Source organism: Salmo trutta, chromosome 18 (genome assembly GCF_901001165.1).
Source record: "Salmo trutta chromosome 18, fSalTru1.1, whole genome shotgun sequence".
Lineage (NCBI taxonomy): Eukaryota > Metazoa > Chordata > Actinopteri > Salmoniformes > Salmonidae > Salmo > Salmo trutta.
Window position 1 is genome coordinate 43,917,646 of NC_042974.1, and position 19,668 is coordinate 43,937,313.

At 42.6% G+C, this 19,668-nt stretch overlaps 1 protein-coding gene across 2 annotated transcripts in view; it reads right to left on the reverse strand.

The window, feature by feature from the left end:
* Positions 1–19,668, reverse strand: part of spock2 (SPARC (osteonectin), cwcv and kazal like domains proteoglycan 2) — a 62,584-nt gene that overhangs the window by 34,814 nt on the left and 8,102 nt on the right. Inside the window, exons 2-3 of one of the 2 annotated variants that reach the window (XM_029698697.1) lie at positions 2,824–2,832; positions 1,880–1,928 (exon numbers count right to left, since the gene is read on the reverse strand). In XM_029698697.1, coding sequence (XP_029554557.1) covers positions 1,880–1,928; positions 2,824–2,832 — 58 coding nt within the window. The remainder of the gene's footprint in view (positions 1–1,879; positions 1,929–2,823; positions 2,833–19,668) is intronic. The other variant, XM_029698698.1, reaches the window with a different exon arrangement.

The following is a 19,668-nucleotide window of genomic DNA, read 5'->3' on the forward strand; positions in this document are numbered from 1 at the left end:
TAAATTATGTTATTATGTTTGATCAATAGAACACAGCATTAGCTATGGTACAACGCATCGAATTTCAAGAAAATAGCTTTACAACTGCTAAATGTTCTCTCATCTCCATGGCATAATATGTAGAATCATAGGAAATTTGCTTTAAAACTGCAAAGTTCTCTCGCAGCTGCATGGCAAAATATATAGAATTACAGGAAATTGGCTTGTAAATGCAAATATGTCTCTACACTGCCCAGATGGGGGATTCAAACATTTTCTCAAAAATTTAGCTGCGCTGACCACCCCTGCCATGCCCACCACCGAAGCCCCTTTTTGATTCAGAAAAGAAAACTGATTCATCGTCCTAAATAAAGTTCATAGTAAATTACATGGACAGCACACAAACATATAGTGCCTTCAGAAAGTATTTATACCACTTGACTTATTTCACATTATGTTGTGTTACAGCCTGAATTCAAAACTGATTAAATCTTTTTTTTCACCAATCTACACACAATACCCTTTAATGACAAAGTGAAAACATGTTTTTTGTATTTTTTTCAAATTGATTGAAAATTAAATACAGAAATATTGCATTTACATAAGTATCCACAGAGATTACAGCTGTGAGTCTTTCTGGGTAAGTCTCTGAGAGCTTTGCACACCTGGATTGAACAATATTTGCACATTATTCTTTAAAAAAAATCTTCAAGCTCTGTCAAGTTGGTTGTTGATCATTGCTAGACAACCATTTTCAAGTCTTGCCATAGTTTTTAAGCCAATTTAAGTCCAAAACTGTAACTATACCACTCCGGAACATTCAATGTTGTCTTGGTAAGCAACTCCAGTGTAAATTTAGCCTTGGGTGTTAAGTTATTGTCCTGCTGAAAGGTGATTTTTTTCTCCCAGTGTCTGTTGGAAAGCAGACTGAACCAGGTTTTTCTTTAAGATTTTGCCTCTATTTAACAACATTCTGTTTATTTTTATCCTAAATAAATTCCCTAGTCCTTGCCAATGACAAGTGTACCGATAACATGATGCAGCCACCGCCATGCTTGAAAATAGTACTCATTGATGTGTTGTGTTAGATTTGCACCAAACATAACGCTTTGTATTCAGGACAAAAAGTTCATTTCTTTGCCACATTTATTGCAGTTTTACTTTAGTGTCTTATTGCAAGCAGGCTTCCTTCTTTTCACTGTCATTTAGGTTAGTATTGTGGAGTAACTACAATGTTGTTGATACATCCTCAGCTTTCTCCTACCACAGACATTAAACTATGTAACTGATTTAAAGTCACCATTGGTCTCACAGTGAAATCCCTGAGCGGTTTCCTTCCTCTCCAGCAACTGAGTTAGGAAGGACGCCTGCATTTTTGTAGTGACTGGGTGTATTGATACACCATCCAAAAAGTAATTAGTAACCACCATGCTCAAAGGGATATTCAATGTCTGCTTTTTTATTTTTACCCATCTACCAATAGGTGAGGCATTGTTTAAACCTCCGTGGTCTTTGGTTGAATCTGTGTACAGATAATTGTATGTGTGGGCTACAATCATGTTAAGCACTATTATTGCACACAGAATGAGCCCATGCAATGTATTATGTGACTTGTTACGCAAATGTTTACTCCTGAACTTATTTAGGCTTGCCATAACAAAGAGTTTGAAAACTTATTGACTCAAGACATTTCAGCTTTCATTTTTAATTAATTTGTAACATTTCCCCAAAAATAATTCCACTTTGACATTATGGGGTATTGTGTGTAGGACAGGAACACACAATCGAAATGTAATCCATGTAAATTGAGGCTGTAACACAACACACTTTGGGTGTGAATATTTTCTGAAGGCACTGTAATAGATAAAAGGGTACTTGAAAGAACTTAGGTGAAACGTACTTTCATTAGAGCCTCCCTGATTCTCATCCAAGGTCCGCACATAGTCATCCTGCAGAGACAGAGAGTTCCAAGTTAACCCACAGTAAAATAAGCATCATGATTAACTGAGTGAGTGAGTCAATGGTTGCTTCCCAAATGGCACCCTATTCGGTATATAATGCACTATTTTTGACCAGAGCCCTATGGGTCTGCATGGGGATTTAAGGAGCAGCATGGCAGCCTGTAGTAATTCACCAGAATAGTCTTGTACACACTGTGTCCCCCAAATGGCTCCCTATTCCCTATATAACGCACTACTTATCCCATGGGGCTCTGGTGTAAAGTCAAAAGTAGTGCACAATATAGGGAATGGAGTCTGGATGCATTTGGTATGCATCCAATGGCTGTGGAACATATGGCTTCAGGGGGAAGCGGGCTTTGAATTGTAATCCTTACTTTTTATACTTAAAGGAAAAACACTCCACAACTATCTTTTGGTATTTTTTTCATGTTTTTTCATGATGTTTTCAAGATACAGGACTTTCAAAAAGCAAATTGTCATTTGCCACATCATAATGATGCGTTTTGCATCATATGAAGTCATTTGCATCATCCCGATGATGCGGCAAATGACAATTTGCTTTTTGAAAGTCCTATATCTTGAAAATGTCGTTGCTGACATGCAAAACATGTTGGGACTGTATCAACAGTGGACTAATGAACAAAATACCAAAAGATAGTTGTGGAGTGATTTTTCCTTTCATGACAACGGTAACCATCCTCATTAAAATGGACAGATTGAAGGAGAGAGAGAGAGAGAAAGTGTCTAGGGCGGGCGGGAGAGTGAGGAAATTGCAATAAAGAGAGAGACAGAGACACAATGAAAGTGAGTTCCGAGTATTTTTTAAAAGACATCAGACAAAAGAAAAAGGGAAGAGTAGAATATAGATTAAAAAGAAACTGACCTCTACTTCCTGGTAGAACGAGATGCAAAAGAGAAGAAAACAGAGGGATAGTTTGAGGATAAGAAGTGTAACATCAAATATTTCGAAGTGTATTAATCAACATTCATCACCGTCTTCAGTATACAGCGTCACTTGATTCTTGCTAAGGTCTCCACAAAGACACAATAAATAACAACCAGCTTTTGTTAGCAGTGACTTCACATATAATTGCTTCTGCAACAGGCAGAGAAAAACAATATTGTTCAAAGCATTTGTATCCTCATAAAACAGAATGCACAACAGAAGTAAAAGAAAGAGCAAGCTTATTTCCCCAGTATCAAGAAATATACACACATTTACATTGTGATATCCTCCCTGTATCTATTTGGTTGTGAATATGCTCTATAGCAAACTGCAAAGAAATTAAGCATATTGGCCTAGGCCTCTCTTGGCCTCAGAACAGTAAATAGCAGCCATTTGGTGAAATATACAGTCTCCCTCCTTAGCGATGGTATACTCCGTAGGAAATACATCACCATAAACCTTTACTGTACAGGAAGAAGAGGTGCCAGAAAGCTCCCAATGGAAGCAATAAAGCGTGACACCCTCATAAAGGCGTACTGGGGTCTCCCCTCTCTGCTCCTTGGGGCTGTTTTCATGGAGGTAAATATTTTCCGTCTGTAACCAGGTTTCCATCCAACCTTTCTATGAGAGTAAAGTACATGTCGGATAACAAATGACACGACAGGCCTGATGGAAACAGCAAAACAAAATACGCTATAAAAAATACGCTATAAAATACGCTATATATAGTGGGATCTTTTTGTGTCTGTAAAATTAAATATGCGAGAAATGGCAGTGGAATTGCTTTTATGAACAAATATTTATATATTAACCATCATATGGAAGTAAAATTGGAGTCACGAGATGATATGGTGTGTGGTCCTCCCACTACGACTCGGGAAAGCATGCAGTTTATTAGTCTACAGATGAAATAAGGTATGATGAACTTCACAGGGTGATGAGCTTGATGCTGATTTCAATAAATATTAAGGGTCTTATTCTGGTGACATGATGATCGATGCTTGGTTGCCGTTTGATAAAAAAAAATATTTAGCTCTTATCGATAATAATCTCATCAAGTAGACTAGCCTACCTGTAGACAGTGTTGCCAACTCCTCAGAAAGGAAAGTAGCTGTTGGCTGTCCTAAAAGTCCCTAGAAGTCTCTAAATGACATCATCACCTAATTTACATAATTGGCCATGTGCATGTAACTGTGATGGATGCTGTAGGAGAGAGGAATAGCGTCGTGGGAGAGACAAAAAGTGAGTAAAAAACACCCTAAATATGTTTAGAACTACAAATGAGCAAGCTGCAGAGAGTGGCACACACAGCAAATAAGAACCAGATATTTGAGGCCATACTCCTCCTTCAGCACTTTATGGACCCCATTGTTAATCCCCGTCATAAAAGAGGCATTGTCAGTCCCTATCCCAAGGAGTTTCTCTTTTTTAAGACAACACTTCTCGAGGAAAGCCACAACAGCACAGGCTATAGATTTGGCATCTCCTCCCTCCAACTCAACAAGCCCCAGAAATGTTGATACAATTGTCTGCTTGGTGTCACTAAAGTACCTTATCACAACCCCCAGGTACTTAGAAACACTTACATCCGTGGAGTCATCGAGGAGGAGGCTGAAACGCTGGTCACCCACATCTGCAACCAACTTTTTCAGAAAGTATGGTGCTAGAACACCATTAATCATATCTGTGCACTTTGTCCTGTGCATTTTGAAGTGGGTAGCAGCAGTGGAATCTGAGAAAGCAGCTCTACATGCTTCTCCAAAGTGATCACATGCCAGCATGGAACAGTGTTCAGCGATAGCTACAGTGACGAAAAAAAGTATTTGATCCCCTGCTGATTTTGTACGTTTGCCCACTGACAAACAAATTATCAGTCTATAAGTTTAATGGTAGGTTTATTTGAACAGTGAGAGACAGAATAACAACAAAAAAATCCAGAAAAATGCATGTCAAAAATGTTATTCATTTATTTGCATTTTAATGAGGGAAATAAGTATTTGACCCCTCTGCAAAACATAACTTAGTACTTGGTGGCAAAACCCTTGTTGGCAATCACAGAGGTCAGACGTTTCTTGTAGTTGCCAACCAGGTTTGCACACATCTCAGGAGGGATTTTGTCCCACTCCTCTTTGCAGATCTTCTCCAAGCCATTAAGGTTTCGAGGCTGACGTTTGGCAACTCGAACCTTCAGCTCCCTCCACAGATTTTCTATGGGATTAAGGTCTGGAGACTGGCTAGGCCACTCCAGGACCTTAATGTGCTTCTTCTTGAGCCACTCCTTTGTTGCCTTGGCCGTGTGTTTTGGGTCATTGTCATGCTGGAATACCCATCCACGACCCATTTTCAATGCCCTGGCTGAGGGAAGGAGGTTCTCACCCAAGATTTGACGGTACATGGCCCCGTCCGTCATCCCTTTGATGCGGTGAAGTTGTCCTGTCCCCTTAGCAGAAAAACACCCCCAAAGCATAATGTTTCCACCTCCATGTTTGACGGTGGGGATGGTATTCTTGGGGTCATAGGCAGCATTCCTCCTCCTCCAAACACGACGAGTTGAGTTCATGCCTAAGAGCTCCATTTTGGTCTCATCTGACCACAACACTTTCACCCAGTTGTCCTCTGAATCATTCAGATGTTCATTGGCAAACTTCAGACAGGCATGTATATGTGCTTTCTTGAGCAGGGGGACCTTGCGGGCGCTGCAGGATTTCAGTCCTTCACAGCATAGTGTGTTACCAATTGTTTTCTTGGTGACTATGGTCCCAGCTGCCTTGAGATCATTGACAAGATCCTCCTGTGTAGTTCTGGGCTGATTCCTCACCGTTCTCATGATCATGGCAACTACACGAGGTGAGATCTTGCATGGAGCCCCAGGCCGAGGGAGATTGACAGTTCTTTTGTGTTTCTTCCATTTGCGAATAATCGCACCAACTGTTGTCACCTTCTCACCAAGCTGCTTGGCGGTGGTCTTGTAGCCCATTCCAGCCTTGTGTAGGTCTACAATCTTGTCCCTGACATCCTTGGAGAGCTCTTTGGTCTTGGCCATGGCGGAGAGTTTGGAATCTGAGTGATTGATTGCTTCTGTGGACAGTTGTCTTTTATAGAGGTAACAAATTGAGATTAGGAGCACTCCCTTTAAGAGTGTGCTCCTAATCTCAGCTCGTTACCTGTATAAAAGACACCTGGGAGCCAGAAATCTTTCTGATTGAGAGGGGGTCAAATACTTATTTCCCTCATTAAAATGCAAATCAATTTATATCATTTTTGACATGTGTTTTTCTGGATCTTTTTGTTGTTATTCTGTCTCTCACTGTTCAAATAAACCTACCATTAAAATTATAGACTGATTATTTCTTTGTCAGTGGGCAAACGTACAAAATCAGCAGGGGATCAAATCATTTTTTCCCTCACTGTAATGCCATGGTGGCCTCAGCTTTTTTTGCAGAGTCAGTTTTTTTAACCATAAATGGCAGCTTGTTTTGGGTGGAACTGTTATAAGGCTTTGCCTTTTGAGTATGTTTTTGAGTTGTCATGTGTTTTTTTTTACATCACTAAGTTTGGCGTAGAAATCAGCCTTACAATACAGGCAGTTCAACCAGCCTTTGAATTCAGGGTTTGATTCCCACTCCTTTCTGTATTTTTGAGTGTACAGTTTAGACTGAGACATGATGAGCTAGCCAGCTAGATGTTTAGCTTATGTCACAGAGAGGCACACACACAGTGGACAAGGTGAGTAAGTGACTGAGGCTGTGTGAGTCAAATGCAGTGATTGATTTTTGTGCAGTGATTTATTTTAGACAAAGGGCATTTTACATTTACATCCCGCCCTGAATGTAAGCCAGGGTGGGATCAGCCAGCGGCGGCTTCCCGCATGCGCGATTCATTTGCAGTCTGGAGGCGGAGGGGCGCGAGGGCTGAGACGCCTGTGAGTGCTTTGGGATGGGGATGGTGGTGGGGCCCATTGCAGCACCCGCATACGTGCTTTCACGTCAGAGTCTCCAAAAGTCTCCAATAACACCAGAAAAAGTTGCTAGATTTGTCGCTAGTCGATTTTTTGAAAATGTGTCGCAAGAGTGGTCTGAATACTCGCTAAATATAGCGACGAAGTCGCTAAGTTGGCAACACTGCCTGTAGAGCCTAGCCGCACTGTATCTGCCAGCTGTTGGCTAGAGCGCACTTGCCAATACCAGAGTGGGAACATTCACTATATAATGCAAAACATTTTGTGACAAAACCATCAGCAGATTTGAAAATGCGATGGAAACCCATTTAACATTTTTTTTTTGGTACATGGGAATTTAACCGCAAATTTACATTTACATTTACGTCATTTAGCAGACTTACAAATTGGTGCATTCACCTTATGATATCCATGTGATAATGTGAACTACGTCATCACGCACAGGCTTTTATCCGCAACAAGTCAATTTAATGGAATCACATCTCTGGTGGGAAAATGTGCATATATTATTTTATGCAGATTTTAGAATATTGGTATGAAAATCTGTTGGCCTAGCTAATGGCAGAGACTCAACTCTGCCATTTAGAGCCTCCCAGACCACAACACTGCTGTTCTCTCTCTCTCTCCCTCCACTGGGAATGAGCTGATTTCCCAGAACCCATTTCTCTCCTCTTCCCCTATCTGTCCCCATCCCTCTCTCCTCCTCAGTCCCAGCCAGAGTACTTACAGTAAACTGGGTGGTGTCTCTGACAAGGGGAGGAGCTGAATTTTAAAGTCTCAAAACAGTCAGTCATTCTGATGCACATGTAAAATAGCCTTTCAAGTGACTAAAACATCATAAATAATATTTGTTTTGGACAGAAGTGCTCAAAATTTGAGAAATTTTTATTTTTCTCTCATGGCTAAGTACCAGAAAGTTTGAAAAGACAAGCTGAGTGGGCATGGAGATTATATTCATGAGCTCGCCTTGACTGACAGATCTTTGAAATGCCAAGCAACTTGGATGCAGTGAGCAATGTTGCAGTAAACTCATCTCAAGCTAATTTGATGGTACGCAAAGCTACTCAATCAACATTGAAATTGCATCACTAACCACGTTTCCATCCACAGTTTTTATGTGAGTAATGTCATACCGTATAAAAAAAAAATCACTGACTCAATAAGCCATGCCTTCTAGAAATGCTATAAAGTCCTAAAGTTATGGGCAAAGTTAGAAAGTTGGCTGTCAGAAGTAGTACGATGTAAATTTACTTAAAAAAAGTATATTTAAAAACTGGAAATCAACCAATCCCTCCATCGTTAACACAATGGAAAGGTCAAGGTTTTATTATCTAAATGTTGAAAGTGCAAGCGCAACGGAGAGAAACAACATGGTGCAGTTTGAGGCCATGTGGCAGAGAGTGATACTGTTATGGCGGTGTAAGGGAGGCGAAGTCAGGTGCAGTAGAGTAAACATTCGCACTTTATTTCCGTTCAACAATAGGCACAAAAAATGACAAAAGTGCCCAAAAACACGGAACATAAACTATAAAAGTATCTTGCGTGAACATACACCATAAACAATGAACAATTACACACAAAGACATGATGGGGAACAGAGGACTAAATACATGTAGATTGATTGGGGAAAGAAAACCAGGTGTGTATGGAACAAGACAAAACAAATGGACATATGAAAAATGGAGCGGCGATGGCTAGAAAGCCGGTGATGTCGATTGCCGGACGCCGCCCGAACAAGGAGAGGAGCCGACTTCGGCGGAAGTCGTGACAGATACGGGCGATAGAGATGGGGGTGTGTGCAGGTGAATCTGGGCAGGGGTGATATTGTGAATGTTTGTGTATGTCTGTATGTTGTAGTTTGCATGTGGATGTTTTGTATAAAACAAAAATATAAATCAGAAATAAAATTGTACAAAAAACATGTTTTTTCGGTACAATTTTATAAATGCTGACAGATCATTTGTTAATTCTACATGGTGGGGTCTTTTTGTGTCTGTAAAATGAATTATGCGAGAAATGGTGGTGGAAACGCCTAAATGTTCTATTTAATGCAACAGTTTTTGTGAAAAAACTATAAGTTGAGTTGAAAATGCACTGGAAACACATTGAACTTAAAAAATGTATTCGGTACATGAAAACTTAAGAGAAAAAGTGTGCACTACGTCATCACGCACTGACTGTTATCCACAACAAGTTTGTTGGGTGGGAAAATGCACATATTTTCTTTATGCAGATTTTAGAATATTCTTGTGAAAATCTGTCACCAATTGGATGGAAACATGGCTAATGATGTAAAAAATGTGATGCGGTTCACAGCAGCACTGATGGATGTGTTGACTTGACAACTGCGTCTGAGTTTTGAACGACCCTTCCCCCCCTTTTGTTCCATGCTGGCTGAAGACCCATCTAGCCTGTAACTAGCTAACACCAGACACAGTTATTCATATCCTTAAAGAAATAAAGGAACGTAGTACAACTCATTTTAATAGGAAGTTAATAGTTAAGATCTTGCTACCATGGAAAGGTAAATACTTGTCTATTTATGGAAAAATCACCCTTATTAATTACTTAGATATATCCCAGTTTACCTATTTACGACAGATTTGTATCATTTAAAATGATTTGAGAAAAAAAAAACTTTACTTGGAATGGAAAGCAAGACAAAATTAAACATGCTTATTTATATACTGATAATAAGTTTGGGGGGCTAAAGTGATTAAATATTAAAGCATTAAGCCTCTTACTAAAAGCATACAAAAGTTATAATTAAACCCAAACTGGTTCTCCAGTAGATTAGTAAGAATGGCTCACCCCTTGTTCAAATACGGTATTTTTCTCTTTATCCAGATTACAACCTCTCACTTTCAGTTATCTAAAAATATTTAAATTATCGCCATTTGTAAAACAAGTCATACAAAGCTGGTTGCAATTCCAGTTTCATCCTTCAGAAAATAAATATTAATTTCAAATATACAAATTGATGAAAAAAATACATCTTTGTTAATGATATTACGAATAGGAAAGGTGGAGTAATGTCACATGTACAGTTAACCAAAATATATGGAAATGTTTGCTCTATCCAAAATTACAACCAACTGATTGCAGCATTACCGCAAAAATGGAGGAGGCAAGTGGAAGAAGGTAGGGAACTTGTTTGTCTGCCCTTTATTAAAGACCAAATTTGGCAAAAAAAGGTAATAAATAAAAAAATATATATCCGTTTTACTTGAGGACCAAAATGTTGATAGTGGCGCCATAAAGGTTGCAAAATATTTGGGAAGACATTTTAATTTAAATATCACAGCCGTTATAGCCCCACGGCTATTACCCCGGAACCCGAGACCATCCTTCCTACCTCGTGCCTGGCAAGGGCACTCAACTGGGGTATAGAGAAACAGGCCGGGGAGGCACAGTGTTCCCAGACAAACCCCCGGGGGTCGGGGGTCCTGATAACCGGATGTTCGTGCATGACACAGTCTGCTTCGTGGTCCTGGTGTGGGCCCACTCCTCCAGACTGGCCTGCCACCCGGGTTTCTGACGGACCCTGGCATTTGTGAAACAACGCTTTTGGTGGCCCACCATGGTCCCTGACGTCTCCGCATTCGGCGCCAATTGCAGTGTGTGCTTAGAACAAGACTCCTCGGCAAGCTCCGGCTGGCCTTCTGCAACCTCTGCCTGTCCCTCACCGTCCCTGGTCCCACATATCCCTGAATTTCGTCACAGGTCTCCCCCCGTCTGAGGACAACACTGCCGTCCTGACGGTGGTCGACCGGTTTTCCAAGGCCGCCCACTTCATTCCTCTCCTCAAACTACCCTTGGCCAAGGAGACGGCCCAGCTCATGGTGCAGCACATCTTCCGGATCCATGGACCGACCGTGGACATGGTCTCCGACTGGGGTCCTCAGTTCTCGTCCCAGTTCTGGAAGGCATTCTGCACCCTCATTGGGTCGTCGGCCAGCCTGTCCTCTGGGTTCCACCCCCAGTCCAATGGTGAGTCGGAGCTAGCCAACCAGGACCTTGAGACAACTCTGCGCTGCCTGGTCTCCACCAACCCCACCACCTGGAGCCAGCAGCTTGTGTGGGTGGAATACGCACGCAACACCCTTCCCTGCTCTGCCACGGGCCTATCACCCTTTGAATGTTCCCTGGGGTATCAGCCCCAGCTCTTCCCTGAGCGGAAGGAAGAGGACAGTGTACCTTCTGCCCAGATGTTTGTCCGCCGCTGTCGGCGTACCTGGAGGAGAGCCCGGTTGGCCCTCCTCAAGACCATCTCCAGGTATTGACTACAAGCGGGATCGCCATCGGACCCTGGCTCCCCGGTATTGTCTCGGGCAGAAGGTATGGCTATCCACCCAGGATCTGCCCCTCCAGGTGGAATCCCGCAAACTCTCCCCCCGGTTTATTAGCCGTTTCCCATCTCTAAAATTATTAGTCCCTCTGCTGTCCGTCTTCTGTTGCCCCGTACCCTTCGTATACACCCCACCTTTCATGTGTCCCGAGTTAAACCCATGTCTCACAGCCCTTTGTCTTCTGTTTCCAGGCCCACTCCTCTCCCCCGTCTCATCAACGGCCAACAGGCTTACACGGTGAGACGCCTCCTGATTGTGCAACAGTGGGGGGTTTCCTGTACCTGGTTGACTGGGAGGGTTATGGCCTGGAGGAGAGGTGCTGGGTCCCCACTAGAGACATCCTGGACCCAGTCCTCATTGCTGACTTCCACTGCTGGCACCCAGTCAACCAGGTATGCACCCAAGTAGGATGCCAGGTGGCGCCCCTGGGGGGGGGGTATTGTCGCCATTATCCCCTGTGTATTTCTACCGGTGTTCTCTGTTTGTCTGTTGCCAGTTTGTCTTGTTTGTCAAGTCAACCAGCGCTTTTCGTCTCAGCTCCATCTTCTCCCCAGTCTCTCTTTTTCTCGCCCTCCTGGTTTTGTCCCTTGCCTGTCCCGTCTCTGGGCCTGCCTGCCTAACCACTCTGCCTGACCCTGACCCTGCCTACCATCCTGTATCTTTTCCCCACCTCTGGATTACCGACCTCTGCCTGACCTGACCCTGAGCCCCCTGCCGTCCTGTACCTTTACCCCACTACTCTGGTTATCGACCCCTGCCTGCCTTGACCTGTCGTTGGCCTGCCCTGCTGTCTGTAATAAACATTGTTACTCCGACACAGTCTACATCTGGGTCTTACCTTCAAGCCTGATAGAATGTCCTTGAGTGGCCCAGCCACAGCCCGGACTTGAACCTGATTGAACATCTCTGGAAATAGCTGTGCAGCGACGCTCCCCATCAAACCTGACAGAGCTTGAGAGGATCTGCAGAGAAGAATGGGAGAAACTACCCAAAGGTGTGCCAAGCTTGTAGCGTCATACCCATGAAGAATCGAGGCTGTAATCGCTGCCAAATGTGCTTCAACAAAGTACTGAGTAAAGGGTCTGAATACTTATGAAAATTGACTGAAAAGATTTGGCATGGGTCCCCAGATCCTCAAAAAGTTCTACAGCTGCACAATCGAGAGCATCCTGATCGGTTGCATCACCGCCTGGTATGGCAACTGCTCAGCATCTGACCGTAAAGCGCTACAGAGGGTAGTGCGTATGGCCCAGTACATCACTGGGGCCAAGCTTCCTCCATCCAGGACCTATATACTAGGCAGTGTCAAAGGAAAGCCCAAATAATTGTCAAAGACTCCAGTCACCCAAGTCATAGACTGTTGTCTCCGCTACCACATGGCAAGCGGTACCGGAGCGCCAAGTCTAGAACCAAAAGGGCTCCTTAACAGCGTCTACCCTCAAGCCATAAGACTGCTGCAAAATTAATCAAATGGCCACCCGGACTATTTTCATTGACCCCCCCCGACTAACCTGTACCCCCGCACATTGACTCGGTATACCTGTATATAGCCCCATTATTGTTATTTTATTGTGTTACAATTTTAAAAAATAACAAATGTTTTACTTTAGTTTATTTAGTAAATATTTTCTTAACTCTATTTCTTGAACTGCATTGTTGGTTAAAGGCTTGTAACTAAACATTTCACTGTAAGGTCTACACCTGATTGAGGGGGGGAAACAATGTAATACATGTTTTAAAAGGCTGTAATGTAACAAAATGTGGAAAAAGTCAAAGGGTCTGAATACTTTCCGAATACACTGTATCTAGCTATATAAACCACGCCCCTTTGCAAACATGCATGTTACAATTGGTGTATTAAAATGAGAGAGTTAGGGTGATGTCATCCTATCCTCTTAACAATCCCGCCTCCTGAATCCAAATGTTTGACACGGGGGATCGGACCAGTAACTTTATGAACAAACTTTATCAATGTAGAAGCAACAGTCATTTTTCTGACTTTGGTCATCATACTTTGGTTTCATCTAAATATAATCCAATTTCATGAAAAACATAATTTTGACTGTACATTCCCTTTAAATCTACCTTTGCTGTTTGGCTCTGTGAATTTTTGGCTCTCGTAGTTTAACCTTATCCGGACCTGAAGGAGTCACACATTAGCTGGGCCTTGTGTGTGTCACAGAGTTTATGACCCAACCATTAAATCGGACACCTCTGATGTTCTTGTTATTGATGCTGCAGCTCGTGCATTATTTAAAGTGTGTTTGTGTGTGAGTGTGTGTGTGTGTTTGTGGTTTTTGGTATTCTGCCAGGCCCAGTGTAATAGGTGTCCTTCTGTCAAGAAGTGGAAATCAATGTTTTTATGAAGGGAAGGCTACAAAACATTTATTCAGGGAGAATGTATTATTTTGTGTACATGTATCATGGACATCAACTGCGAAATACATATAGTGGCTAAAGTGCACACGGTAGCAAGGTGACATTATCATTTGGGGAAATGTGACAAGGTTTAATTGCAGTTTGTGGCAACTAGGCAATGTCAAAAGGGTGAAAGAGGGTCACGATATCACAAATCATTCTGGTATGCAAATGCCTGCCAATCTTCAAGGATGCATATGCATGCATGCAGCTAACACAAAATACCCCCCCCCCCCCAAAAAAAACAATTATGACAAACATCCACTCGTATCCCAAGTCTATTGAAAGCGGGATATAGTAAAACTGTCAGTTTGAACCATTTTAAATGAATGGGCCGAACACCTGATGTCATGTCAAAATCCCTCAGTGATGTCTACTCTCTCTCTGTGTGTGTGGAGGTAGCTACATGTATATGACAGGAATCCACTTAACTTTGGGTGTCTCAGTATCTGACATGGCAGACAGCTCCACCCCTTGCTGTGTATCCACACCCTGACTGACAGGTTATAATCCCTCATATTACCGGGACGAGACTCAGCCTGTGTGTGTGGATGTGCTCACGTGCACATGTTTGTCTGTGAATGACAGGTATTTGTAAGTAGACGTCAGCTGTCACATGCTGTATCCTGTTCAGTTGTCCCAAAGAAAGTACTGGGGATGGGGTGGATCACAATACCAAAACAGAAGGTAGTGGGACATGCACCTCCGATGATAATCTATGTATGCATGACTATCCATACACTATTGGTGATCCAAAAGGTCTTCCATCATGTGTAGACGAGGAAGGAGAAAACATCAGTAACTTATCAGAGGAGGCATTTAAAACACGAGCAATTAGCAACACTAATCTCATAGGGAATGACCTTCTCAACACCTTCCTTTCTAGCATTACTCAATGACGGACTGCAGTATCAGTATGTGTATTTGTTCTCTGCAGGAAGTGAACCCACAACCATGGGGTTGCGAGCACCACACTCTTACCAACTAAGTCTACAACCACTCATCATTGAGGTAAATGGGGGTTATTTCTTTATAGAAGCTATTACCCTTTGAGATGACAGAGAGAGGAAAATAAAGTGAGTTCTGCTTTGCCTCTCTGCTTCGGACTAAATTCAGTTCCACCCTGCTGCTTCACACTACCTGCTGGGCAGCTCTCATTTCGCCTGGCACCCGACCGCCAGCCCAAAGATGATTTTAGACCATGTAAGACTCTGCAGTCTGCACTGTCCTCATTTCCATACCTCTCGCCGTCTCGGTTTTATTTTCTATAGGTGATGCTCTCCGTCTTCTCTTTCCTTCTGTTTCTCTCTCTCTCTCACTCTCTTTTATCTCATCCCCTTTCACCTCTCTTCCATCCCCCTCTTCTCTTTCTTACTTCCCATCTTCCTTCCTCTGCATCTCAAACTACTCTTCCCCTCTTTCGTTCCCTCTCTCATGTTCTATCACTGATGATAACATACAGTCCCAGATTAACACTGATCCAGCCGTTGAGTAGAGGTTGTAACCGTACCCCTTGGTTCATCTTCCATTGAACTCACTTCTGTCATCATGAAGTGCTTTGAGAGACTAGTAAAGGATCATATCACCTCCACCCTACCAGATATCCTAGACCCACTCCAATTTGTTTACCGCCCCAATAGGTCCACTGACAATGCAATCGCCATCACACTGCACAATCCCATCTGGACAAGAGGAATACCTATGTAAGAATTCTGCTCACTGACTACAGCTCAGCATTTAACACCATAGTACCTTCCAAACTCGTCATTAAGCTCGAGACCCTGACCCTGGTTCACCCCGCTATCATCCAGAAGGCGAGGCCAGTACAGGGGCATCAAAGCTGGGACCGTGAGACTGAAAAACAGATTCTATCTCAAGGCCATCAGACTGCTAAACAGCCATTACTAACATAGAGAGGCTGCTGCCAACATACAGACTCAAATCTCTGGCCACTTACATAAATGGACTTAATAAAGGTATCACTGGTCACTTTAAATAACGGCACTTTAATAATGTTTACATATCTTACATTACTCATCTCATATGTACAGCTGAAGTCAGAAGTTTACATACACTGAGGTTGGAGTCATTAAAACTCGTTTTTCAACCACACATTTCTTGTTAACAGACTATAGTTTTGGCAAGTCGGTTAGGACATCTACTTTGTGCATGACACAAGTATTTTTTCCAACAATTGTTTGCAGACAGATTATTTCACTTATAATTCACTGTATCACAATTCCAGTGGGTCAGAAGTTTACATACACTAAGTTGACTGTGCCTTTAAACAGCTTGGAAAATTCCAGAAAATTATGTCATGGCTTTAGAAGCTTCTGATTGACATCATTTGAGTCAATTGGAGGTGTACCTGTGAATGTATTTCAAGGCCTACCTTCAAACTCAGTGCCTCTTTTCTTGACATCATGGGAAAATCAAAAGAAATCAGCCAAGACCTCTGGTTCATCCTTGGGAGCAATTTCCAAACGCCTGAAGGTTCATCCAAACGCCTGAAGGTTCATCTGTACAAACAATAGTACGCAAATATAAACACCATGGGACCACGCAGCCGTCATACCGCTCAGGAAGGAGACGCGTTCTGTCTCCTAGAGATGAATGTACTTTGGTCCGAAAAGTGCAAATCAATCCCAGAACAACAGCAAAGAACCTTGTGAAGATGCTGGAGGAAACAGGTACAAAAGTATCTATATCCACAGTAAAACGAGTCCTATATCGACATAACCTGAAAGGCCGCTCAGCAAGGAAGAAGCCACTGCTCCAAAACTGCCATAAAAAAGCCAGACTACAGTTTGCAACTGCACATGGGGACAAAGATTGCACTTTTTGGAGAAATGTCCTCTGGTCTGATGAAACAAAAATAGAACTGTTTGGCCATAATGACCGTTGTTATGTTTGGAGGAAAAATGGAGAGGCTTGCAAGCCGAAGAACACCATCCCAACCGTGAAGCACGGGGGTGGCATCATCATGTTGTGGGGGTGCTTTGCTGCAGGAGGGACTGGTGCACTTCACCGAACAGATGTCATCATGAAGAAGGAATATTATGTGGATATATTGAAGCAACATCTCAAGACATCAGTCAGGAAGTTAAAGCTTGGTCTCAAATAGGAATTCCAATTGGACAATGACCCCAAGCATACCTCCAAATTTGTGGCAAAATGGCTTAAGGACAACAAAGTCAACATTTGTGGGCAGAGCTGAAAAAGTGTGTGCGAGCAAGGACGCCTACCCACCTGATTCAGTTACACCAGCTCTGTCAGGAGGAATGGGACAAAATTCACCCAACTTATTGTGGGAAGCTTGTGGAAGGCTACCTGAAATGTTTGACCCGACTTAAAGAATTTAAAGGCAATGCTACAAAATACTAATTTAGTGTATGTAAACTTCTGGCCCACTGGGAATGTGATGGAAGATATAAAAGCTGAAATAAATAAATCACTCTCTCTACTATTATTCTGACATTTCACATTCTTAAAATAAAGTGGTGATCCTAACTGACCTAAGACAGGGAATTCTTACTAGGATTAAATGTCAGGAATTGTGAAAGTGAGTTTAAATGTATTTGGCTAAAGTGTATGTAAACTACAGACTTCAACTGTATGTACTGTATTCTATACCATCTACTGCATCTTGCCTATGCCGCACGCCATCGCTCATGCATATATTTATATGTACATATTCTATTCATCCCTTTACATTTGTGTGTATTTGTGTGTATAAGGTAGTTGTTGTGAATTTGTTAGATTACTTGTTAGATATTACTGCATAGTCGGAACTAGAAGCACAAGCATTTCGCTACACTCGCATTAACGTCTGCTAACCATGTGTATGTGACCAATAAAATTTGATTTGATAATAGATCAAAGTTTAGAACCAAACCTTCAGTTCCATCTGTAGGAGCCTCTACTGCAGTACTGCTTTGCTACATATGTACAGGCTTTGTGCTACATCATGTTCTTATATTCTAGTCTCCTGAGAACCAGACAGACTCCTCCCTTTGATTGTGGATCTAATCAGTCATGGTCCAAGAGGAGAACACATGGGCCATCCTCCCTGGACTCCAGAACAATGTATACTTTCTTCTCTCCTCCAACATGTTATTCTATGTCAGCAGTGTGTTGCTATGTCAGCAGTGTGTTGCTATGTCAGCAGTGTGTTGCTATGTCAGCAGTGTGTTGCTATGTCAGCAGTGTGTTGCTATGTCAGCAGTGTGTTGCTTCACAGGAGCTGTGAAGCACGGATTTGCTCACTGGAGCCTAAATGTAAATGTATATATATTTTTTTGTGATTCTGTTGTGATCTAAAACCAATAAAAAAAATTGTAAAGATCACTAGAGCCTACTAATTGGTCGATATGCATGAATGTGTGTATATATGGACACAGGGGTCTCCCTCCTTTCCAACCAGGGGTTTCCAGATTAAAAGTGTGGAGTGAATGGAGGCAGATCACACACTGCAGTAGCAGCAGCGCCAGCCCACTCCTCTTCTCAAATCAAATCAAAATAAAAAATGTTATTGGTCACATACACGTGTTTAGCAGATGTTATTGCGGGTGTGGTGAAATGCTTGTGATTCTAGCTCCGACAGTGTTGTAATATCTAACAATTTCACAACATATACCCAATACACACATCTAAGTAAAGGAATGGAATTAAGAATATATAATCTATACACCTCCCTCTGGCTGTAGGGAGGTGTAGGGAGGCAGGGTCAGGTCTTGTGTGGGGGGATCATGGGAGGGCTTAGAGGGCTGGGAGGGTGGGGAGGTAGAGAGTAGAGGCTAGGGAGGGCTATATGAGAACTGTCAGAGTGGCGAGGTGAGAGGTGTTCAGTACCTCTGGGGGAGTCGGACTGAGAGAATACAGAGGGAGAGTGGGAAAAGGAGAGATGAAGAGAAAAAGAGGGTGAATGAGTGACAGTGAGCATGTGAGAGAGAAGGGGGGCAGAGAGAGACCGAGAGAAAGAGGGATGAGAGAGAAAGAGCGGTAGAGCAAGAGAGAAGAGAGGAGAGAAAAACAAGAAAAAAGAAAAGAGCAGAAAGCGATTGAACATTTTAAATCCTCTAAGTGTTTCCATTTCCCCCATGCTGTGTTATTAATGTCCCCTAGTGCTGTCAAACACACACAGTACTGTCACAGTATCCAGCTGTAATTGATTATAGATTGCGTGTCTTGCTGCTGCTGCTTGCAGCCTCGGCCGGGCAGGCCATCCTAAATACTGCTGAATTTAGAACCCTTTCTGGACTCAGCAAGGGAATTAAAGTGATTCACATCGAATCAGGCCTGATACCATTTCACAGGAGTGTATGACCCGTCACTGCATTAATGCTACAATAGTGACAGAGGGTAGTATAGTGAGATTAAAGACAAGTAGAACAAACAAGAATACTTGGTTAATCCAGTTGTGAAATATTGAGCATTGCGAATATTTCAATACTATTGAATTATTTCACACATACAGCGCAGTTGTCTTCACAACACACACAGTGGGAGGAAGAGGAACAGAAAGGTCTAAATTTCATACAACACAACAGCCTGCACTGAAACACAGGTTGTCTCCCAAGTGGTACTCTCTACCCTATGCAGTGCACTACTTTTGACCAGGGCCCAAGTGCCTCAAGGCAAAACAACACAACAACTTCAGTGGCATTTCAGAGACCGACTAGGACACTTATTATGAATTATTGTGTCTCTCCAGGAAATTACAGCAATTCACAATAATTATTATTGTGTCTTTCCCTATGGGCCTTGGTCAAAAGTAGTGCACTATACAGGGAATAGGGTGTCATTTGGAATGCTGCGTGGGAGTGAATAGTGGAGGATGATGAAAGGATATTTTGTTTTGTTCTCACTCAATTACATCCCACCCATCTCTCTCGTGCTGGGCCAAGACACCCCACAGTATAGCACTGTGCTCTCAACCTCTGATGCCGAGCGTAAACACCCCACAGAGCAGCATGATGCTCTCAACCCCTCTCTCTGTCAGTGCTGATCTAGGTGCCCTCCATCTACGCCATGCCTGATGATCTAGGCACAGTCTAT